Source organism: Trachypithecus francoisi, unplaced genomic scaffold, assembly GCF_009764315.1.
Source record: "Trachypithecus francoisi isolate TF-2019V2 unplaced genomic scaffold, Tfra_2.0 Lachesis_group14, whole genome shotgun sequence".
NCBI classification, from domain to species: domain Eukaryota; kingdom Metazoa; phylum Chordata; class Mammalia; order Primates; family Cercopithecidae; genus Trachypithecus; species Trachypithecus francoisi.
The window spans coordinates 60,487,292-60,511,092 of NW_022681459.1; the positions used below are offsets into that span (position 1 = coordinate 60,487,292).

A 23,801-nucleotide genomic window follows, 5' to 3' on the forward strand; every position below is an offset into this window, starting at 1 on the left:
AGTGGGTCACAGTTGAGGGTTTATTGCCAGTGTTAGGAAGAATGGGGGGGTCTGGGTGGCCAGGGGTCTTGGGAGGAATTCCAAAGGGGCACTGCAAAGCCTGTGAGTGGGGAGGAGAGCTGCTGACCCCCTGCCACCCAGGTGGCCCCAGGGCTGATGCCACCACATCCTGACTGATAGTGGTACCTTAAAAGGTGGCCTCCCTACAGGAGGGGAGCCTTGGGGGCCCCCAGGAGTCATCCCTCACTAACAAGCCCTCTCTCAAGGGGCCAGGGGCCTTTGTTCCTCATGGGACAGGCTGGGCCGTGCCCATTTTAGGGGAGCTGACCAGCATACCTCAGCAGCTCTGGGCTCCCACATTTTATGTGATGGGCCCCGGGGCAGGGTTGGGATGCAGGCATCCCGGCTGATCTCTACCCTGGGGTCTTGGGGCACCTACAAGGCCAGGGATCCTCCTAGACAGTCACTGATCCCTTCATCCTGGGCATTTGAGCCCCCAGTTTTACTCACAGACTGGGTCTCATAAGGGTCCCAGCCCTGGTCGGCCCTCCCTGGAACCATGGCCCCACTTCTCCCCAGTCAGGCGATGTGCTCTCTAGAAGGGAGGGTGGTAGACAGGGGGTGCACCCAGAGTGGAGGCAGACAGGGCCCTCCTTCCTGGCCTCCCGGGCCAGGCCACCCTCACCCCTGTATGGGAGTGGATGGCCATGACCCCAAGTGCACGCACATCTTGGCCCCAAAAGGATTCCAGGTGACAGCGACAGTCACACATCTTCAGGGATGGACACGATAAAAGCAAGAGCCACACCTCAGCCGCTGGTCTGTCAGGGCTTTGGGAAGAGGGTTTGACGTGGGGGCCACAGGGCCAGTCTACCAGGCTGAGGGCCCTCCTTGTGGGTGCCCCGGCCCGGCCCTGCCTGATGGATGTGTGTCCGTCCATCGCGGCAACCTCAGCAGCTGTCAGCCGGGTGTGGCCCAGAGCATCAGCAGTGCTTGTGAGTCAGGGTAAAGGAGGGCTGCAGCCAAGCTGGAGAGATGGACCCCCACCCTCTGCAAACCCCTGGGCTCGGCTCAGTACAGCCCAGGAGAAGGAGCCCAGAGCCACTGCCAGGCTGAGGAGGAGGGACTGGCCGGCGAAATGGGAGCCCCAAACCCCTTCCGCCCTCAGGCCCCTCTTCCTGCCTCTCTAGTGCACTGAGAGCAGAGCAGGAAGAAAGGCTGGCCTCAGCAGTGAGGGGCCTGTGTGCCTCTGTATTTGTCCTCCCCTGCCAGAGGCTGGGAGGCTCCCCAAAAGCACCCACCGGCCAGGCTTCTGAGGAAAGGGTCTAGGTGGTGGCGGGGGACCTCAGCCAAGGGAGGGAGACGTAAGTAGCACAGAGAACTGTGGACTGACATGGGACAGCTCAGGGGCAGAGGCCGGGGAGTGAGCCTAGCACAGGCTCTCGAGGCTCAGTCACCATGGGGATGGGTGGGTAGGAGGGCGAGCGGGTCCTGCGTGTCTGCAGCAGGGAAGGGAGGAGAAAGGCAGTGGACAGCGAAAAGCCAGGTCTGGTGGCCTCGCCCTCCACCCACTTCCTTTCCAGCTCGCACAGTAGTCACGGGTCATGGGGTGGGTGGAGGCACACGCTCACAGCCACAAGCACAGACGGACAGACAGACGTGCACACTGAGGCCACCGAAGGACTGATCAGCCAGGGCAGTGGGGCATGGAGCTGGCTGCTGCCCGTTCACCCTGTGTGGCTCCCCACCCCCCCGGCCAGCTGGCCTGTGAGCCACCCAGCCTAGGAGCCCACGACCTGGCCAGACCACGTCTCGTGGGGAGTGTGGGGGGCCAGCTGAGTGAGCACCACCTCCACAGCCTGGAACTTCTGGTTCTTGGGCGGGATAGGGCACATCTTGTAGGTCACCTCATCGCCCTCCACCGGCACGTACTCCCCCTCGATGCTGGCGGGCAGGAAAAGGGGTATTAGCCCAGTGGCAGGCCCTATGCCCTGGAAAGTCCTGCGGCCTGGCCTCGGGGGCAGCCTGGCCCTAGGCCTCCCTAGGTCAGGAGGCCTGGCCAGGTCTTGCTTCTCAGAACCTCAGCTCTCGAATCTGTAAAATGGGACTCATGGCCAAGCACAGTGGCTCACGCCTGTAATCCCAACACTTTGGGAGCCCGAGGCGAGCGGATCTCCTGAGTCAGGAGTTTGACACCAGCCTGGCCAACATGGCGAAACCCTGTCTTTACTAAAAATAAAAAAGTTAGCTGGGCGTGGTGGCTGACACCTGTAATTCCAGCTACTTGGGAGGCTGAGGGGGAGAATCACTTGAACCCAGGAAGTGGAGGTTGCACTGAGCCGAGATTGTGCCACTGCACTCCAGCCTGGGCAACAGAGCGAGACTCCGTCTCAAAAAATAAATAAACAAATAAAATGGGATTCATAAACTGTACCTCCCTTTCTGGGTCCCTTGAGGACTGAGATGTGAAAGGGCACAGGGAGGTCCCTAAAGCTGAGAAGCTCAGTGACCTCCACCCAGTCCTCCTGGCATTAGGAGTGGGTGGGGCCAGGTCTAGGCATGACATCCATCTCTACCTCCTGGCCCATCCACCTGAAGGCCCTTTCCAGGCCAAGAGGCTCAGGAGCTGGCCTAGCCCTCTCAGACCACCATGATGCTGGAATGGGATCCAGGGCCCAGCTGCTGGCTCCCAGGCTTCTGGGATCTGCATGCCCACTCCCCATCTGGCCACAGCCCTCCTCCCCCAACACACCCTCAGTCCCTACTCAGAGGACAGAAAAGGTGCCATGAATACAGACCTCAGCCAGGGACGGGAGAGGCCTGGAGAGAGATTTTTGAGGCACCGTTAGGGACACTAGGGCAGGGGCCAAGAACGGAGGTGGAGGGGACTCACTCAGACACATGTACGAAGATGTCCTCGGACCCGTTCTCGGGGGTGATGAAGCCATGGCCCTGTGAGCGTGAGAACTGCTTACAGATGCCCTTGAACACGGGCCCAGCTGAGGCCCGGGCTGTCCTGGAGATAGGGTAGTGGGATTGCAGCTGCGGCCTGAGGAACTCCTCCCCGGACTCCTACAGCTGTTCTGGGCCCTTTCTGCTGAGCCTGCCTCAGGGCTGCGAGAAACTTGCCCCAGGCCAGAAACCACATAGTCATCCCCATTCAATGATACTGAGGCCCGCCCGGCACAGTGGCTCACACCTGTCATCCCAGCACTTTGGGAGGCTGAGGCGGGAGGATCACTTGGGCCTAGGAGTTTGAGACCAGCCTGGGTGACATAGGGAGACTCCCATCTCTACAAAAAAAAAATTTTTTTTTTTTTTTTTTTGAGACAGAGTCTCGCTCTGTCACCCAGGCTGGAGTGCAGGGGCACAATCTCAGCTCACTGCAACCTCCACCTCCCGGGTTCAAGTGATTCTCATGCCTCAGCCTCCTGAGTAGCTAGGATTACAGGCACCCACCACCACGCCCAGATAAGTTTTGGCATTTTGAGTAGAGACGGGGTTTTGCAGTGTTTGGCCATGTTGGCCAGAGTGCCTTGATCTCCTGGCCTCAAATGATCCACCCGCCTCAACCTCCAAAAATGCTGGGATTACAGGCATGAGCCACCATGTCTGGCCCAAAATATTTTTTAAAAAATTAGCTGGGGGTGGTGACATGCGCCAGTAGTCCCAGCTACTCAGGAGGCTGAGGTGGGAGGATCGCTTAAGCCCAGGAAGTTGAGGCTGCAGTGAGTCATGACTGCACCACTGTACTCCAGCCTGGGTGACAGAGCGAGACCCTGTCCTTCCCAAAAGATCCTTTGGCCTCCCCCATATGGACCCTTATTACTCCCCCATGCCACCTCATTGGTGACCTACCCCAAAGGCCCAGGGCTACTCTTTGTCCCCCCTGCCCACCCCTCTCCAAAGGTTAACTCTGTGTCTTGGGTTTTGCCCACGCTGTGCCATCTGCCCAGAATCGCCAGCTCCCTTCTTCACCTGATACATCTTCCAAACCCAACCAGATCATCATCTCCTCTGGTACCCCGTGCTGGGTCCTCACTCCTAACCCTGCTGGGTGGTAATGGATGGCGAACAAGTTCCCTCTAGATTGTAAGCAGCTTATGGGCTGGGGCTTTGTCTTATCCCTGGATCCCCCTGGTCCGGAGCTCAGTAAATCTTTGTGGGATGGATGGATGGATGGATGGATGGATGGATGGATGGATGAACGGACGGACAGGTGGGTGGATGGGTGGGTGGATGGATGGATGGATGGATGGATGGATGGATGGATGGGTGGTGGGTGGATGGGTGGGTGGGTGGGTGGATGTATGGATGGATGGATGGGTGGGTGGATGGATGGACGGACAGGTGGGTGGATGGATGGATGGATGGATGGGTGGGTGGATGGATGGATGGGTGGGTGGGTGGGCGGATGGATGGATGGATGGATGGATGGGTGGATGGATGAATGGATGGATGGATGGACGGACAGATGGACAGGCAGATGGATGGGTGGATGGATGGATGGACAGACAGGTGGGTGGATAGATGGATAAATGAATGGAGGGGACAAACATCTATCCAGTTACCGGAAGGTCCACACACAGTTCCCCTATCCCAGGTGAGGACAACAGGAGTTGGAAAAGGATGGGGATGGTCAGCCTGTGTCCTGGCAAGGGTCAAGGGCCTGGGCAAGGGGCAGGTACTCACGCCGAGTAGGTCCTGGTCCGCTTGGTGGGCAGAGGGCTGGGTAGGTCCCGAGGTGGAACACCACCCCTCTCCCAGACCCTGCTGCCCTCCCTGTGGAAGGGGAAGGTGGGCCAGACTGGGGACTTGGGGGAGTGGAGCGGGGGCACAACTGGGGGTGACGTGGACTCCGAAGTCATGGTGGGGCCGGCGGGAGAGCCTGGTGGGCTCTGGGGCCCAGGGGCCGATGAGGGGTTTGGGCGTCCTTGAGGGCAGGGCCCGGCCTGGCCCTGCTCTGCGGCCTCACCAGCCACGGGCTCCGTCTGGAAGAGGAAGAAAGAGGCACAGGTGAGCCCAGTCCAGGGGAGCAGCTTCTGGACCCTGGCCACAGTCAAGAGGGCTAGTCCTACCTGCTATCTTCGTGGTGTGACTTCAAGTCACAAGCGACCCCATCGTGGCTCAGAGTCCTCACCAGAAAATAAAACTAGGGGTCTTATGACCCCTAAGTCCTTCCAGTTTACAGTTCAATTTTCTAACTCCAGGAGCCTGGGAGGTGGCTGGGTAGGGCGGCCAGTGATGGTCTGGAATATGGTTTGGCATAAGGGTCAGTTGTTTCAGAGTCACACACGGGTTCAAATCTTAGCTTTGTAACCTACAACTTGGTGACCTCAAGCAAGCCAAGCCAAACATCAGCTCCAACATGGCAGGTGGGAGTGTGGGCTCCACACCCAGGGCTGGATTTGAATCCTGCATCCTCCACTTTCTGGCTACATGGCCTAGGCCCTGGTCAACTTTTTTTTTTTTTTTTTTTTTTTTTTTTAGACAGAGTCTCACTCTTGTTGCTCAGGCTGGAGTGGAATGGCACGATCTCGGCTCACTGCAGTCTCCGCTTCCTGGGTATAAGCGATTCTCCTGCCTCAGCCTGCTGAATAGCTGGGACTACAGGTGCCCGCCACCACGCCTGGCTAATTTTTCGTAGTTTTAGTAGAGATGGGATTTCACCTTGTTGGCCAGGCAGGTCTCGAACTCCTGACCTCAGGTGATCTGCTCCCTGTGGCCTCCCAAAGTCCTGGGATTACAGGCATGGGCCAAGTCGTCCAGCCCATTGGTCACCACTCTTAACTTCGGACTATTTTCTGTTCTGTAAAATGGGACTAGCATTGATCCTTTTTTTTTTTTTTCTGAGACATGGTCTCATCCAGACTGGGGAACACTGACATGATCATACTCACTGCAGCCTCCATCTCCTGGGCTCAAGTGATCCTACCACCTCAGCCTCCCAAGTAGCTGGAACTTATAAGCATGCACCCTCATGCCCAGCTAATTTTTTTTTTTTTTTTTTTGAGACAGAGTCTCACTCTGTCACCCAGGCTGGAGTGCAGTGGTGTGATCTCGGCTCACTGCAACTTCTGCCTCCCAGGTTCAAGTGATTCTTCTGCCTCAGCCTCCCAACTAGCTGGGATTACAGGCACCTGCCACAATGCCCAACTAATTTTTGTATTTTTAGTAGAGACGGGGTTTCACCATGTTTGCCAGGCTGATCTCGAACTCCTGACTTCACTTGATCTACCTGCCTCACCCTCCCAAAGTGCTAAGATTACAGGCCTGTGGCCTCCATTTTATACCCCTCTCACCTCAGAGCTTGGAGTTTCCAGGGAAGGAAAATCACCCACAAGGTTCCTGTAAGTTTCCTTAGGAGTCCAGAGCTCAGAAAGCCTGAACACACTGCATGGCAGGCCTGGGTGAGTCCAGGGGTCCACTGGAGCAGGTCTTTTGACCTCTGTTCAAGATAATACAGCAAGAGGAATTTTTCTAAGCCAAGATGCTGAGCTGGCTCTGCCATGCCTAGGGGTGGAGGTGGAGTAGTATCCTCCCTCCTCCCAAAACCCTCCTCCTCCGGTCAGGAAGGCGGTAGAGCCCCGGGCTTGGCTCGCCTCAGACCCTCAACCCTGAAAAGGCTGATGTGGGGCTTTTCTGTCTGAGCTCACTCCAGGAGGCAGGGCAAACCAGGTTTGGCCTTTTCACCCATTATCCTCACTTTGGGGAGAAGAAAACGGAAGCTTCAAGAAACAACCACACAAACAGCCGGGTGTGGAGGCGCACACCTGTAATCTCAGCACTTTGCAAAGCCGAGGTGGGCAGATCACTTGAGGTCAGGAGTTCGAGACCAGCCTGGCCAACATGGTGAAACTCCATCTCTCCTAAAAATACAAAAATTAATTGGGTGTGGTGGCGCATGCCTGTAGTCCCAGCTACTCGGAAGGCTGAGGCACGAGAATCACACCATTGCACTCCAGGCTGGGTGACTGAGCGAGACTCTGTCTCCAAAAAAAAAAGCAACAACACAGTTGGACATAAGTGTTCATGATCATGAATGGTCACACCAGTGCTCATTCACAACAGCCAACAAGTGAAAACAGCCCAAGCCCATCAGCAGGTGAATGGATAATAAAGTATGGTTGGCCGGGCGCCGTGGCTCACACCTGTAATCCCAGCACTTTGGGAGGCTGAGGCTGGCGGATCACAAGGTCAGGAGATCGAGACCATCCTGGCTAACATGGTGAAACCCTGTCTCTACTAAAAATAAAAAAAATTAGCCAGGCCGGGTGCAGTGGCTCAAGCCTGTAATCCCAGCACTTTGGGAGGCCGAGACGGGCGGATCACGAGGTCAGGAGATCGAGACCATCCTGGCTAACACGGTGAAACCCCGTCTCTACTAAAAAAATACAAAAAACTAGCCAGGCGAGGTGGCAGGCGCCTGTAGTCCCAGCTACTCAGGAGGCTGAGGCAGGAGAATGGCGTAAACCTGGGAGGCGGAGCTTGCAGTGAGCTGAGATCCGGCCACTGCACTCCAGCCTGGGCAACAGAGCGAGACTCCGTCTCAAAAAAAAAAAAAAAAAAAAACATTAGCCAGGCATGGTGGCGAGCGCCTATAGTCCCAGCTACTCGGAGGCTGAGGTAGGAGAATGGCGTGAACCCGGGAGGCGGAGCTTGCAGTGAGCTGAGATTGCGCCACTGCACTCCAGCCTGGGCAACAGAGCAAGACTCCGTCTCAAAAAAAATAATAAAAATAAAAAATAAAGTATGGTCTAGCCACATGGTAGACTAGCACTTGGCCATAAGAAAAAGAAGAAATACTGATTCATGCTATACCCTAGATGAACCCTGCATACATTATGCTACAATGTTTGCAAGGTCACAGAGAAGAAGCCAGTCCTGAAAAAACACAGAGGGCATGATACCGTCTCTGAGGCAAATCCTCATAGACAGGGAGTCGACTGGTGGTCACCAGGGCTGGGGAGGAGGGAGAGGGGAGGGCTGCCGATGGCTAGAACGTTTCTTTTTGGGGAATGAAAATGTTCTATAATTGGCTGTGGTGATGGCTGCACAATTCTGTGAATGTACTAAAAACAACTGAACTGAACGCCTTAAGCAGGTGAATTTTATGGTATGTGAACGATATCTCAGTAAAGCTGTTACCAAAAAAAGAAGACGGGGCAGCAAAGTTACCCAAGATGACACAGCTGGGAAGCACCAGATGCCCTGCAGTGAACTCCTAGAGTGCCACCTGCCCCACCTGGGTGAGGGGTGGCAGGCGATGGGAACAGAGTCCCTGCCTCCCGCCCTCTAGGGAGCAGGGCCGGCCTGGTCTCCAAATTGCAGTTTTCCCAGGCCTGGTTTTGTGCTTGGCAGGGACAGCCAGTGCTGGAAGGCCATAGAGGGGCAGGGAGGGAAGAGGAGGATAGAGAGGGGGAGATACAGCTCATGACGGTTACCAGGGAGACGCAGCTGAGCTGGGTCTGGACAGCCAGGCCTCCCACCCAAGTGACCACGCGGCTCCAGGGCCTCATGCTAAGTGGGCAATAGAGATGGGGGAAGGACCCACTAATGATTCTGGGCCAGGGTCGAGGGCAGCCTCCCCACGATGGGCTCTCAGGTGGCAGACAGACCAGAGAGCAGAAAGGAGGGAGAGGAGCCACAGCAAAGACAGGACCAAGAGGAGGCAGCGAGTCGGCCTCAGGGCAGGAGCTCAGGCGGGGCAGGAGACAGGCAGCTTCCACAAGGCAGAGAGAACAGGCTTTTCCCCTATCCCCCATTGCAGCCTCAGTTTCCTTATCTGGGAAATGGGGATCACACGAATCCCTCCTCCAACCAGCAAGGTGGCTCACGCAAATAATCCCAGCACTTTCGGAGGCCAAGGCGGGAGGATCGTTTAAGCCCAGGAGCTTAAAACCAGCTGGGGCAACATGGTGAAAGCTCATGTCTACAAAAAATACAAAAATTAGCTGGGCATGGTGGTGGCACACCTGTAGTTCCAGCTACTTGGGCATCTGAGGCAGCAGGAGCGCTTGAACCCAGGAGGTCAAGGCTACAGTGAGCTGAAATCGCGCCTCTGCAGTGCAGCCTGGGGGACAAAGTGAGACACTGTCTTAAAAAAAAAAATTAGGCTGGGTGCGGTGGCTCAAGCCTATAATCCCAGCACTTTGGGAGGCCGAGACAGGCGGATCACGAGGTCAGGAGATCGAGACCATCCTGGCTAACATGGTGAAACCCCGTCTCTACTAAAAAAAATACAAAAAACTAGCCGGGCGAGGTGGCGGGCGCCTGTAGTCCCAGCTACTCGGGAGGCTGAGGCGGGAGAATGGTGTAAACTCGGGAGGCGGAGCTTGCAGTGAGCTGAGATCCGGCCACTGCACTCCAGCCTGGGCGACAGAGCGAGACTCCGTCTCAAAAAAAAAAAAAAAAAAATTAGTTGGGTGTAGTGGTGCATGCTTGTGGTCCCAGCTACTCAGGAGGCTAAGGTGGGAGGACTGCTTGAGCCCAGGAGGTCGAGGCTGCAGTGAGTGGTAATCAAGCTACTCCACTACAGCCTGGGCAACAAAGCAAGACCCTGTCTCAAAAAAAAAAAAAAAAGTTGAGGGGAGAGAGAAAAGACTCTCCTCCAAGGGTTCTTTTGAGGATGAAATGAGAATTGAGGTGGGATGTGGAAAGCACTGAGTAGGCACTGGGCGAGAGCCTGCCCCTCCCAGACAGGGCTGAGGAATTGGGTGTTGAGGGAAGAGGGAGTCAGGGAAGGAGAGACCCAGCTGAGCTGGGCCAAGCCCACCATTCATTTTCTTCCTCTTTTCTTCCCTAAGGATCGCCCACCCCTCACAGCTCCACAGTCTCTTGTTTTATTTAATTCCTGCAACAGCTCTTAAAGGCTGGTGCTATTATTACCCTACTTTGCAGACAAGAAAACCAAGGCTCAAAGAGGTTAAATCACTTCCTCAAAGACACACACCAATCAAAGTCTGAGCCAGAATTTGAATTAGCATCATCTGGGTCCTTCGAGTGGGAAGGCAGGCGCCCTGTGTCCAGGCCCTGCATTGCTATTGACCTACTGTGTGACATGGTACAGGGCCTTTCCCTCTCTGGGCCCTGCCAGGGCCTGGGCTTGGGGGAGCTGTACAACACCCAGCAGCCCGAGAGACCAGAGAGAAGGGAACAGGGAGATACGGAGCAACCCTCCAGTTCAGACCCCCTCTCCAGAGCATTGCTGCCAAAGAGGGCAAGTGAAAATGAGGCTTTCATTGGCTGAATGCCATGTACTGTGCAAAAGTCTTTACAGAAATTATTTTCTACGTTTCAGCCTCCCAGTTACCCTATAGAAGCGAAATGGCAATTTTTCCATTTTACAGATGAGATAGCTGAGGCTCAGAGAGGTTGAGTGACTTGCCCAAAGTCACACAGCAGGTGACAGAGCCCCAGCTCCGTCTAACGGTAAACCAGTGCTTTTTCCGTGAATATAAATTCTGTTCCTGGTTCAGCCAAGATGAGGCTGGAGTTTTTCCAAAAGAACTTTCCCTGAGAAACTAAATGGGAAAATAAACTCCCCCAAGAGCAGAGAAACTGATATATTTCTGGAACATTTGTTTCCACTCAAACAGAGCTAAAGGCCAGCTCCAGGGGGGTTTCATGTGTCCTTCTGGGGCCATCTCCTGCCAGGAATAATGCCCTTCAGAACCAGCAGTCAGGTAAGAGGGCAGCCTGAGACCCAGACTGCCTGAGTTGAAATCCTGGCTCCACTGCAACCCAGTTTTGTGACCCTCCCTTTTTTTTTTTTTGAGACGGAGTCTCGCTCTGTCCCTCAGGCTGGAGTGCAGTGGCACAATCTCGGCTCACTGCAACCTCTGCCTCCCGGGTTCAAGGGATTCTCCTGCCTTAGCCTCCCAAGTAGCTGACTGGGATCACAGGCACCCACCACCCCACCCAGCTAATTTTTGCGTTTTTTTTTAGACGGAGTCTTGCTCTGTCAACAGGCTGGAGTGCAGTGCTGCGATCTTGGCTCACTGCAACTTCTGCCTGCGGGGTTCAAGCGATTCCTCTGCCTCAGCCTCCTGAGTAGCCAGGACTACAGGTGCGTACCACCATGCCCAGCTAATTTTTTGTATTTTAGTACAGATAGGGTTTCACCATGTTGGCAGGAGGGTCTCAATTTCCCGACCTCGTGATCCACCCACCTCAGCTTCCCAAAGTGCTGGGATTACAGGCCTGAGCCACTGCGCCCGGCCTCTTTTTTTTTTTTAATCAGAGATGGGGTTTCACCATGTTGGCCAGGCTGGTCTCGAACTCCTGACTGCAGGTGATCCACCCACCTTGGCCTCCCAAAGTGCTGGGATTTCAGGCATGAGCCACTGCGCCCGGCCAACTCTCCGTTTTCGTGCCTCAGTTCCCTCTTCTGTCAAATGGGGCTCATCGTAACATCCTACCCAGGTTGTCGGGAGGAGCCACAGAGCTGTGTCAAAGGCCCCCCGGTGAGTAGGCATCCCCGTGTCCCCCAGCCCTGCGTTTGGGCTCCGAGCAAAGCTCATCTTCATTTCCCTGCAGAAGGCCAGACCCAAATGACTGACTGCAGACAAAGGGGCCTAGAAGTAAACACAAATGTCAGGCTGTTTGGAGATAACCTGAGGCTGGATGCAGTGTCATGGGGCACTCTGGGTGGTGACTCAGCCTTCTTGGCACATGAACCACAACCCACGCTGGGGCTCTGCTCCAATTCTCAGCTCCCCCAAAAAGATGGAGAATGGGGCAGGAAATTGCTATCATGGTGCTCTCTTATGTTTTTATTTTTTTGAGACAGGCTATCACTTTGTCACCCAGGCTGGAGTGCAGTGGCATGATCATGGCTCACTGCAGCCTCAGTCTCCCTAAGTGCTAGGATTACAGTGTGAGTCACTGTGCCTGCTGGCCATGGTCCTTTTTTTTTTTTTTTTTTGGGATGGAGTCTTACTCCATCACCCAGGCTGGAGTGCAGTGGCACGATCTCAGCTCACTGCAACATCCACCTCCCGGGTTCAAGCAATCAAGCAATTCTCCTTTCTTAGCCTCCTGAGTAGCTGGGATTACAGGCGTGTATCACCACACCTGCCTATTTTTCGTATTTTTATTTTTTTTATTTTATTTTATTTTATTTTATTTTATTTTATTTTATTTTATTTTATTTTATTTTTTTTTTGAGACGGAGTCTCGCTCTGTCGCCCAGGCTGGAGTGCAGTGGCCGGATCTCAGCTCACTGCAAGCTCCACCTCCCGGGTTCACGCCATTCTCCTGCCTCAGCCTCCCGAGTAGCTGGGACTACAGGCACCCACCACCTCGCCCGGCTAGTTTTTTATATTTTTTAGTAGAGACGGGGTTTCACTGTGTTAGCCAGGATGGTCTCGATCTCCTGACCTTGTGATCCGCCCGTCTCGGCCTCCCAAAGTGCTGGGATTACAGGCTTGAGCCACCGCGCCCGGCCTATTTTATTTTTTTTTTGAGACGGAGTCTTGCTCTGTCACCCAGGCTGGAGTGCAGTGGCCGGATCTCAGCTCACTGCAAGCTCCGCCTCCCGGGTTCTCGCCATTCTCCCGCCTCAGCCTCCTGAGTAGCTGGGACTACAGGCGCCCGCCACCTCGCCTGGCTAATTTTTTTTTTGTATTTTTTAGTAGAGACGGGGTTTCACCGTGTTAGCCAGGATGGTCTCGATCTCCTGACCTCGTGATCCGCCCGTCTCGGCCTCCCAAAGTGCTGGGATTACAGGCTTGAGCCACCGCGCCCGGCCAATTTTCGTATTTTTAATAGAGATGGGGTTTTACCATGTTGGCCAGGCTGGTCTCGAACTCCTGACCTCGTGATCCACCCGCCTCAGCCTCCCAAAGTGCTGGGATTAAAGGTGTTAGCCACCACACCCATCCTTTTTTTTTTTTTTTTTTTTGGAGACCAAGTATCACTCTGTCACCCAGGCTGGAGTGCAGTGGCGCGATCTCAGCTCACTGAAACCTCCACCTTCCAGGTTCAAGTGATTCTCCTGCCTCAGCCTCCCAAGTAGCTGGGATCACAGGCACTTGCCACCACGCCCAGCTAATTATTGTATTTTTAGTAGAGACAGAGTTTCACCATATTGGCCAGGCTGGTCTCGAACTCCGACATCAGGTGATCCACCCCCTTGGCCTCCCAAAGTGCTGGGATTACAAGCGTGAGCCACCGCGCCTGACTGTATGGTCTTCTCTTGACCATGAGTCCTCTCAGTCTGGGCAGATCAGGGAAAGGCAGCCTGCTCAGCCACACAGTGCTGTGTGACCTGGGGCAGGCACCTGCCCCTCTCTGGACCTCACCTTTGTCTTCAGCTACATGAATCATCGCTGGTCTAGATGACTAAAGAAAGTCAGGCCAACTCTCCTCCGAGGTTTTCAAAAACACATACGTAAATGAAATCAAACTGACTGCAGGCACCAGAACAACAAACATGAGGGCGACAACTGTCCTTAAAGCGCCCCAGTCCAGTTGGGGGAACAGACACAGATTATTAAAATGCAGCATGGGGGCCAGGAGTGGTGGCTCACACCTGTATTCCCAGCACTTTGGGAGGCCGAGACAGGCAGATCACGAGGTCAGGAGATGGAGACCATCCTGGCTAACATGGACCTGTAGTCCCAGCTACTCGGGAGGCTGAGGCAGGAGAATGGCGTGAACCTGGAAGGCGGAACTTGCAGTGAGCTGAGATCCGGCCACTGCACTCCAGCCTGGGCAACAGAGCGAGACTCTGTCTCAAAAATAATAATAATTTTTAAAAAGCAGCATGGGAAGTCCTGATGTGAGCCTCAGCCACCATCTAGTGATCTACTGATACTGACCATGTGCCAAACCCTTTGCCCCATTTTTTCGTTTTGTCTTCATAAGAACCCCATGCAGTAACTACCATTAGTACACCCATTCTTCTGAAGAGTAAACTGAGGCTCAGATAGGTGAAGAGGCTCGCTGAGCTCACACAGCAGGTCAGATGCAGCATGTCTGCCCTCTGGAGATGTCTGGGGAGGTGAAGACCAGCCATTCCTTGAGGGTGGCGCCCACCCTCCCCTGGAGAAGGAGGAGTGGGGTGTGGAATTCCTGGGGAGCCAGGACTCGGGCTTTTATTTCTGGCTTTGCGCTGACTCAGACCATGACCTTGGGTGAGTCACTCACCGACTCTGCTAAGCTTAAAAACAACTCCCCCAATAAAAATGTCCCAGCCCCAAGTCCCCATCACAGGGGAGCAGATGGGAGGAATGGGTACAGTTGCTTAAAAATAGAAAGGACGGGGAACACAAGGATGACGCTGGAAGGGCTTCCCGAACACTGGGGGCTTGTACATGGTGGGCCCCGGGAGGGTGAGAAAACAAACTCAGGACCTCGGGCAGGAGCTGACACTTCCTTGGCTCCTCCCCCTCCCCCAGCCTCCCAGATGCTCCTTAAAATACATCCGTGCCTGAGCTGCTCTTGCAGCCTGAGGTGACCTGATTAAACCTGGTTCCTTCCCCCACACAGCCTGTGTGCCTGCGTCTGTGCATGGGGGCCGTCCCAGCCAATACTTGAGCTTAATTATTTAAGAGACCCTGTAGTCCTCCTCATCACATGCCCAGGCTGCCCTGGGGAATTGCTGTGGTTAAGGTCTTTGGGCTTCTTTGACTTGGGTGTTGGTGGGGAAACCAGGACAGCACTGGGAGAACCAAGTTCGCACCCCAGTCCCACCTGTGCTTGGCTGTGCGACCCTAGCAAGTCACTTTCCCATTTTGAGACCCCCTAGAGAGAGGAATAGGCTGGTCAAAGTCATACATACAGCGTCTGAACTTGAACTCAAGTCAGTGTGACCCTAAAGCTTTCTGGTGTGCCATGCTAGTCCCCCAGCTCAGGAGTGTCATTTTGCCGGCTGTGGGGCAGAAGAGCTCCTTACTACTTTTAGCCTCCCAATTTGCTGCTCAGCATGGACAAAGGTCTGAACCGCCCCAAGCCCCATTCCTACAAGGCTCTGGGTCCCAGCTGCCCCAGTTGTGACTGTGGACATGACCGGCTCAGCCAGGTCCTGAGCGCTCTCTGCTGGGTGCCACCCTGGGGGGCACTACTCCAGACTAGCTGGCAGGTGTCCCCTCCCCACCAGCCATCCAAGAGTGTCCCCAGGTCCCCCTCAGGGAATCCCTCTGCACATCCACGAACATTGCCTAGCCATGTCTCTCCAAGCCTGGGAGAGCCATCTGCGGCCAAAACTGTCCTCTGGCTTTTCCCAGGCCACCAGGCAGGCAGTTCCTGTCTATACCTGTCTTTTTTTTTTTTTCTGGAGGGGGTGAGGATGGGTCAACATGGGCAGACACGGAAAACAGACATTTTTGGAGAATACTTCAAGGAAATGGGGGGCGGGGCAAAACTGGGAGGAGGAAACATTCAGAATTTGGAGGGCCCAGAGGACTCTGGGATGGAGTGAGGTTTGGGAAACCAGTTCCCCATCTCCCAGAAAGCTGGAGACCCCCTTTCCCAGGGAGAGGCCCCTGCCGGATCACAGCCAGGCGGCATGATGCCAGGCTCTCAGAGAGTTTGCCCACCCCCCGCCGGGTGCCACTTCCTCCTCCCCTCCCCCAGCCCCAGTGGATGCAGCAGTTCACACTCTGTATTTATTATTGTTCTCGCTCTGTGTCCCCCTCCCCTCTCCCTGGGAAGAGCCTACAGGCTGGCGGCTTGGCAGGAACCTGCTGTCTCCTTGTGGGTGCCAGTGTCACCCCTTATCTCTGCCTGGACTCCTTGTGCCAGGGTCAGGCCATTCAGGGGCTTGGCACCAGCCAAGGCCACCCTAAGTCCCTGTATCCCATGACAGGAGTGGCCTAGCAGGCCCTGGCTTATCACCCCTGCCCTCCGGAGGCTGTGCCCTGGCAAGGGTGGAGGTCAGAGCAGACCAGCAGGCAGGCAAGAAGCAAGGGCTCAGGGTGGGGTGGTACCCGGGGGGAAGAGAATAACCACACGGAGCCACCTCTCCAAGCTAACTAACACAATTATCCCCATCACAAGGGGGAATAAATAGAGTCAGGATAAGACAACTGCTCCAGGTCCAACTGTCTGCCTGTCCCAGCTGGTCCCTTCCCAGCCCCAGCCCCACATTCCAGAGGAAAGACCAGCGAGGGTCCCTGCTGCACTCTGCTTTCAGCATCTGGAAGCGGCGCTGGGATTTCTCCGGTCAAGGCGGTCCTCTCTCCTGCTGCTTCCCAGACAGGAGGCTGCGGCTTGGCAGGTATCTGACGCTCTCTGCCTCCTGAGCCAGACGCAGGTCCCAGACACAGACACAGACACAGACATGCTCCCACGGGAGCCACACAGCCTCACCTCATTTGGGGGTCACGGGGAGAGAAGGAGGGAAGGAGAGACAGGTGGGATCCTCTATACCCCCAACACACTATCTGTAAGCTGAACTGGGCTGATACAGCCCCCACCTTCACATTGTACCTCTCTCCTTCGGCCTGGCCAAAGCCACAGTTTCCAGCACAGTATCCTCAGGCCCCATCTAGCCCCTCACCTCTACTGGGCAGCCGGGGTCCAGGCACTGCCTCCCGCGGCGTCTGCGCTCTGCTTCTCTCTGGCTCGTGGAGCTGGCGGGCAGGGTATGGGTCTGGAAGATGTGCGTGTGTGTGTGTGTGTGTGTGGTGTGTGTGTGTGCTTGAGCGGGCGGTACCTCGGCCCCTCACTCACTCACACGCCTTCCAGCTGACGTCAGGGAGAGCAGGAGGGAGGGATGAGAATTTGTACTCCCTGCTTAAAGGGACACCAGGCTCTGTCGCTCATAGCCCAGACATCACCTCCTGAGTCAGGCACTGCCAGGTGAGAGGTTCAGCTGCGTCTCTCAGGGGCCCTAAAGCTTCTTTTTTTGGAAAGTGGCTTTTATGGCTGGGCCACGGTATAATTTGCCCTGCCCAGTGAAGGCAGCTGCTGAGGAATGCTGGGGAGGAAGAACCTGAGACAGCACCACGATCCTGGTAATTAGAGAGCAAGTGGGGTGGTGAGTGTGAGTGTGTGAGTGCACACTGGGGGCCCCTCGGGGTGGGTGGGCATGAGTGGGGGTAAGACTGGGAGAATGGAGGTCAGAGCCAAGAGGAGCCCCCCAGAGGGGTCAAGACAAGCCAGGTTCCCAGGGACGCCCGGACACTCATCTCCCCTCCGGACGCTCAGTGGTCCTGCCCTCTGCTAGTACAGACACTGACATGGCTCATCTCTGTCTACCCCTTGTAATATTTCCACGGAGTTGCATTGAGGAGGACCCCAAGGAAGTGATCGGATTGAAGGTGCACAGGTGCATACCCCACAGCCTGGGAGGCTCTGAGTAGAGAAGAAAAGAGGGCTGATTGAATCCAGGTGCCCAGCCTGTTCTACACCGCATGCCCTGGCTTTGAAGTGCTCCGCACTGTCAAGCTGTGTGACCTTGGGCCAGCCCCTGAGGGCCTTTGGGGGTGGTGGAGTGTGTAATGTTCCTAAACCCAGGGCCGGCTGCAGGAGGCCTCCACAAAGGGGCTTCTCTTCCTTCTTCCTGTTCCTTCTCAGCCTCGGCTTGGAAAGAAGGAAGCCTTTCCCTGGTGTCTCCTGGTACTACTGAGGCAGGCTGGCATTTTCAAAAGGAGTCTTTTTAAAATAAAAAGGAAGTGGGCGTTAAAAGGGAAACCACAGAGAAAAATACAAGCAACTATTACAAATAGCTAAGACGCGACAAGGGCTTGCTCTGTGTCAGGCAGCAAGCTTTGCCCTCATTGAAACCTCACAACGATTTAATAATTTATTTTTGTCATCCCTACTTTACTGATGAGGAATTAGGGGTTCAGGGAGGAGGAAGGACTTGACTTGCCTATATTCTTCCAACTGGCTAGAGGGGCACCGGAACCCAGGACCACCCAATGTCACCAGACGCCCCTGCCCTTCCAGAACCTCTCAGGACAATCAGGCTCAGACAGTCTGGGTTTCTGGTTCTGCAAGAGAGACTGTTGAGAAATGCTACCTGTGGTTACCTGGGGAGGTTCTGATTTTTTTTTTTTTTTTTTTTTTTTTTTTTTTTTTTGAGACGGAGTCTCACTCTGTCGCCCAGGCTGGAGTGCAGTGGCCGGATCTCGGCTCACTGCAAGCTCCGCCTCCCGGGTTTACGCCATTCTCCTGCCTCAGCCTCCCAAGTAGCTGGGACTACAGGCACACGCCACCACACCCGGCTAATTTTTTTGTATTTTTAGTAGAGACAGGGTTTCACCATGTTAGCCAGAATGTCTCGATCTCCTGATCTCGTGATCCACCCACCTCAGCCTCCCAAAGTGCTGGGATTACAGCCGTGAGCCACCGCACCTGGCCAGGGTTCTGATTTTATTTCACACTCCCATCTGAGAACTTTACCCAGAGGAGCCTCCCTTCCTCTTTAAATTCTCTCTTTCCTCCTTTTGATTTATTTATTTTTTCTCTTTTGAAACAGGCCTTGCTTTGTTACCCAGGCTGGAAGGCAGTGGTGCAATCACAGCTCACTGCAGCTTCTGACTCCCGGGCTCAAATGATCCTCCCGCCTCAGCCTCATGAGTAGCTGAGACTACATGGGTGCACCACCATACCTGGCTAATTTTTCAAAAAATTTTTATAGAGATGGGTCTCACTATGTTGCCCAGGCTAGTCTCAAACTGCTGGCCTCAAGCAATCCTCCTGCCTTGGCCTCCCAAAGTGCTGGGATAACATCCTCTCTTCTTTCTTCTTTGCCTTCCTCTCCTCCAGCAATAATATCTTTCAAAGGGCCCTCACAGACAACCCCTTATCTCCCTCTCCCCTCTCCCCTCTCCCCTCTCCCCTCTCCCCTCTCCCTCTCTTCTTGCTCTGTCACCCAGGCTTGAGTGCAGTGGCTTGTTCTCGGCTCACTGCAAGCTCCGCCTCCGGAGTTCACGCCATTCTCTGCCTCAGCCTCCTGAGTAGCTGGGACTACAGGCGCCTGCCACCGTGCCCTGCTAATTTTTTTTTCTTTTTATTTTTAGTAGAGATGGGGTTTCACCGTGTTAGCCAGGATGGTCTCGATCTCCTGACCTTGTGATCCGCCTGCCTCAGCCTCCCAAAGTGCCAGGATTACAGGCTTGAACCACCACGCCTGGACTTTTTTTTTTTTTTTAATGAGACAGAGTTTCACTCTTGTTACCCAGGCTGGAGTGCAATGGTGCAGTCTCAGCTCACTGCAACCTTCGCCTCCCGGGTTCAAGCTACTCCCCTGCCACAGCCTCCTGAGTAGCTGGGACTACAGGCGTGTGCCACCACACCTGGCTAATTTTTGTATTTTTAGTAGAGACGAGGTTATGCCATGTGGGCCAGGCTGGTCTTGTACTCCTGACTTCAGGTGATCCACCTGCCTCGGCCTCTCAAAGTGCTGGAATTATAGGCATTAGCCACTGTGCCCAGCCCCTCGCCTGTTTCTTCTGAGAGCTCTGTCGGCTTCAGTGGGATGAGGAAACAGCTCAGAGAGCTCATGGGACTCCACTGAGTCACGTGGCTCAGAAGTGGAGGAGTGATGGAGCAGAAGCCCCAGGCCTGATCTCCGGACCCATGTTTTTCTTTTTTTTAGACGGTGTCTCACTCTGTTGCCCAGGCTGGAGTGCAGTAGTGCGATCTCGGCTCACTGCAACCTCCAGCCCACTGGTTCAAGCAATTCCCCTGCTTCAGCCTCCTGAGTAGCTGGGATTACAGGAGCATGCCACCACATCTGGCTACTTTTTTTGTATTTTTAGCAGAGATGGGGTTTCACCATGTTGACCAGACTGGTCTGGAACTCCTGACCTCAGGCAATCCACCCACCTCGGCCTCCCAAAGTGCTGGGATTACAGGCATGAGCCACTGCGCACGGCGGACCCATGTTTTTCAAACACACCAAACTGCCCTCGGCCTAATGTTTGTATTTTTAATAGAGATGGGGTTTCGCCGTGTTAGCCAGGATGGTCTCTATCTCCTGACCTCGTGATCTACCCGCCTCGGCCTCCCAAAGTGCTGGGATTACAGGTGTGAACCATCGCACCCGGCGTAATGTTTGTATTTTCAGTAGAGACGGGGTTTCACCATGTTGACCAGGCTGGTCTCGAACTCCTGACCTTAAGTGATCAGCCTGCCTTGTTCTCCCAAAGTTACAGATTACAGACATGAGCCACCGTGCCCCACCTAATTAATTTTTTTAAAAAGGCTATCAGCAAAATCCAGAATGTGGATAAGTGTATAGTACAAAGCATCTTGGCTCTTCAGCAAATAAATTACAAGGGAAAAAAGAGAGGGTATCTGTAGATGAAGAGGCTTCAGAAACACTAAGTCAAAGCTAATGTTTAGAAATGTAGTTTTGGGTGATAAAATTATAAAGAAACGGGTGGGTGTGTGGTAGATCATGCCTATAATCCTAGCTCTTAGGCCAGGGCGGGCCTGGGTGCAGTGGCTCATGCCTGTAATCCCAGCACTTTGGGAGGCTGAGGTGGGTAGGTCACCTGAGGTCAGGAGTTCAAGACCAACCTGGCCAACATGGTGAAACCCTGTCTCTACTAAAAATATAAAATTAGCTGGGCGTGGTGGCGGGCGGCTATAATCCCAGCTACTCGGGAGGCTGAGGCAGGAGAATCACTTGACCGTGGGAGGCGGAGGTGGTAGTGAGCTGAGATCACGCCACTGTACTCCAACCTGGCAACAGAGCGAGACTCCGTCTCAAAAAAAAAAAAAAATTGAGGCCTAGGCAGAAGGATTGCCTGAGCTCAGATACAGCCTGGGCAATGTATCATGATACCATCTCTACAGTAAATTTAAAAAATTAGCTGGTCATGGTGGCATACACCTGTAGTCCCAGTAACTCGGGAGGCTGAGGCAGGAGGATAGCTTGAGCCCAGGAGTTCAAGGTTGCAGTGAGCTATGATTGTGTCACTGCACTCCAGCCTGGGTGATGGGAGTGAAACTGTATCTTAAAAAAAAAAAAAAAACCAGGATATTGACTTTTTTGGGGAGATGGGTGTTGTAATTGGGAAGGAATATAATTATGAGGGGTTTCTGGGGTGTCTCGCAAGACTCAATTTCCTGACATAGGTGGAGATTTTATGGTTGTCACTTTATAATAATTGATTAGTTTATACTTTCCTTTATGGCCTTTATTTGTTTTATAGGACCTCTGGCCCAGGCTTGGCCAACCAAAACTGGCGTCAGGACTTAAGTTGGAATGTGGATGCCCAGGCTGGCCCTTCTCCCAGGGGCCTCCAACTTGTTTGAGTGATGGGTTATAAGCTTATTGGCCAGCAGAGGGGGAGTGGACGGGCAGACTTTTCTGCACTCCAGGTGACCACAGGACCCAGTTTGTCAGGACCTAGAGAGAAGACATCAAGAGTGAAGAGTCTCTGGAGGTTGGAAGGCCCTTGGTTGCATATGAGCTTGGGGTGGTGGAGGAACAGAAAGGAGGCAGTGTCAGGGGACAGGGTGAGGGAAGGGAATGAGGGACATGAGGCAGGGCCCTGGAGGCCAGCTCTGAGGTGGCTGAGCCCTGCTGCTGTGGCCAAGGCCCTGACCCCTCCCTTCACGTCCAGTCTCCTTTCTCTTAGCCCCTCCGATGGGCTGTTGAACATGTGCCCAGGGCTGCCAGGCAGCCAGAGAGCAGTGAATGAAGGAGGCTGGGCCGAGCGTTGAAGCAGTGCTATGATTATTCCTGAGCCGGCGATGAGAGGGCACAGCTGTTCATTCAGGAAAAGAGCAGCCGCAGCCCCACCCACCCACCCACCACCAGCAGCAGAGTAACAAAGAAATCGTCTGCTTGAAACCAGGGGCTCCGCCGTGGAGGCTATTTTTGTGAAAAGCTGAGAATTCAAAAGCTCATCTCCTCGAAAGCCTCCCTTGCCTTGGAGAAGCTGAAGAGGTGGGTTAGAGCCGAATAGCCCCTGAGACTACTGATTCCACCCGAATTACAATTCTCACTCCTGTTATCGGTGGTCAGCCCACCTGTGGCGGCCAGGCCTGGACCTACGTGGCATCGAATCCACCTCCCTTTGAGATACATACACCTCTAAGGTGTTGGTGCCATGTGACAAGATGATGAGATGCTCACGCAGAGCATCACAGCTGGTGATGGAGCTGGTATTAAAACACAGAGGTTCGGCCGGGTGTGGTGGCTCAAGCCCGTAATCCCAGCACTTTGGGAGGCCGAGACGGGCGGATCACGAGGTCAGGAGATCAAGACCATCCTGGCTAACATGGTGAAACCCCATCTCTACTAAAAAATACAAAAAACTAGCCGGGTGAGGTGGCGGCGCCTGTAGTCCCAGCTACTCAGGAGGCTGAGGCAGGAGAATGGCATAAACCTGGGAGGCAGAGCTTGCAGTGAGCTGAGATCCGGCCACTGCACTCCAGCCTGGGCGACAGAGCAAGACTCCGTCTCAAAAAAAAAAAACACACACACACAGAGGTTCGGCCGGGCGCGGTGGCTCACGCCTGTAATCTCAGCACTTTGAGAGGCTGAGGCAAGCGGATCATGAGGTCAAGAGATCGAGACCATCCTGGCCAACATGGTGAAACCCTGTCTCTACTAAAAGTACAAAAATTAGCTGGGCATGGTGGCACATGCCTGTAGTTTTAGCCACTCGGGAGGCTGAGGCAGGAGGATTGCTTGAACCCGGCAGGTGGAGGTTGCAGCGAGCCAAGATCGCAGCACTGCACTCCAGCCTGGCGACAGAGCAAGACTCCGTTTCAAACACACACACACACACACACACACACACACACACACACAGGTTCTGGCTTCATTACACTCCTATTATTTCTGCCATGCCACACTGTCTTCAAAATGTCTTTTCAATGCCCTGGATGCCATCTCCCCTACGGTGGGACTCATCTCTAGCCTGGACTCAGTAAATCAGAGTGGTCCTTCCTTCCCCTCTCCTTGTCTCCCAGTTCTCTCCTCCAATCCGACTACCACCCTTCTGCCAGGGAAGATCTTTTCCTGCAGATCTGACCACATCATTTGCACATTCATTCATACATTCAGCAAATATTTATTGCCTGCCTACCATGTACCAGACGGCCAAGGCTCCGGGAAGACAGCGGTAGACAAAGCAGGTGAGCTCCTTGAGTTCATGGAGCTCGCATCTCATCTAGAGATGATACAGATGATACAAAATCCACAGACAAATGTGGAATCTCAAGTTACAAAAAAAATAAAAATAAAAAACAAGGGGGTTGGGCGTGGTGGCTCACGCCTGTAATCTCAGCACTTTGGGAGGCTGAGGTGGGTGGATCATGAGGTCAAGAGATCAAGACCATCCTGGCCTACATAGTGAAACCTTGTCTCTACTGAAAGTACAAAAATTAGCTGGGCGTGGCGGTGCGCACCTGTAGTCCCAGCTACTCAGGAGGCTGAGGCAGGAGAATCGCTTGAACCCAGGAGGCAGAGGCTGCAGCGAGCCAAGATCACTCCACTGCACTCCAGGCTGGTGACAGAGTCAGACTCCATCTAAATAAATAAATAAATAAATAAATAAATAAAGGCAGGGCAGGGAACTCCCAGAGGCAAGAAAGAACTCTGCACATTGAAGCAACTTAAGATTGCAAATGTGGCTGGAACAGCAAGTAGGAGAAGAGCGGGAGCCACACTGTGTGGGATTTGGGGGACCTGGTAAGAGGCCTGCTCCTCATCTCAAATGAGAGGGGAAGGAATGACAGTGCAATCTCAGCTCACTGCAATCTCCACCTCCTAGGTTCAAGCTATTCTCCTGCCTTAGCCTCCTGAGTAGCTGGGATTACAGGCACCTGCCACCACACCTGGCTACTTTTTGTATTTTTAGTAGAGACAGAGCTTCACCATATTA

General features: G+C 54.1%; 1 protein-coding gene and 1 long non-coding RNA gene across 2 annotated transcripts in view; one reads left to right on the forward strand and one right to left on the reverse strand.

Annotated features, from left to right (window-relative positions):
- CSDC2 (cold shock domain containing C2) lies at positions 1-16,918 on the reverse strand. The gene is made up of 4 exons (XM_033233803.1): positions 16,505-16,918; positions 4,693-4,991; positions 2,894-3,016; positions 1-1,944 (listed from the first exon to the last, which is right to left on the reverse strand). Exons 2-4 carry the CDS (start codon positions 4,866-4,868, stop codon positions 1,782-1,784), a joined length of 462 nt encoding a protein of 153 aa, XP_033089694.1. The 5' UTR covers positions 4,869-4,991; positions 16,505-16,918; the 3' UTR covers positions 1-1,781.
- LOC117096412 overlaps positions 16,798-23,801 on the forward strand; it is a 12,081-nt gene continuing 5,077 nt past the window's right edge. The window contains exon 1 of the long non-coding RNA XR_004442476.1: positions 16,798-16,961. This is a non-coding gene — a long non-coding RNA (uncharacterized LOC117096412). The remainder of the gene's footprint in view (positions 16,962-23,801) is intronic.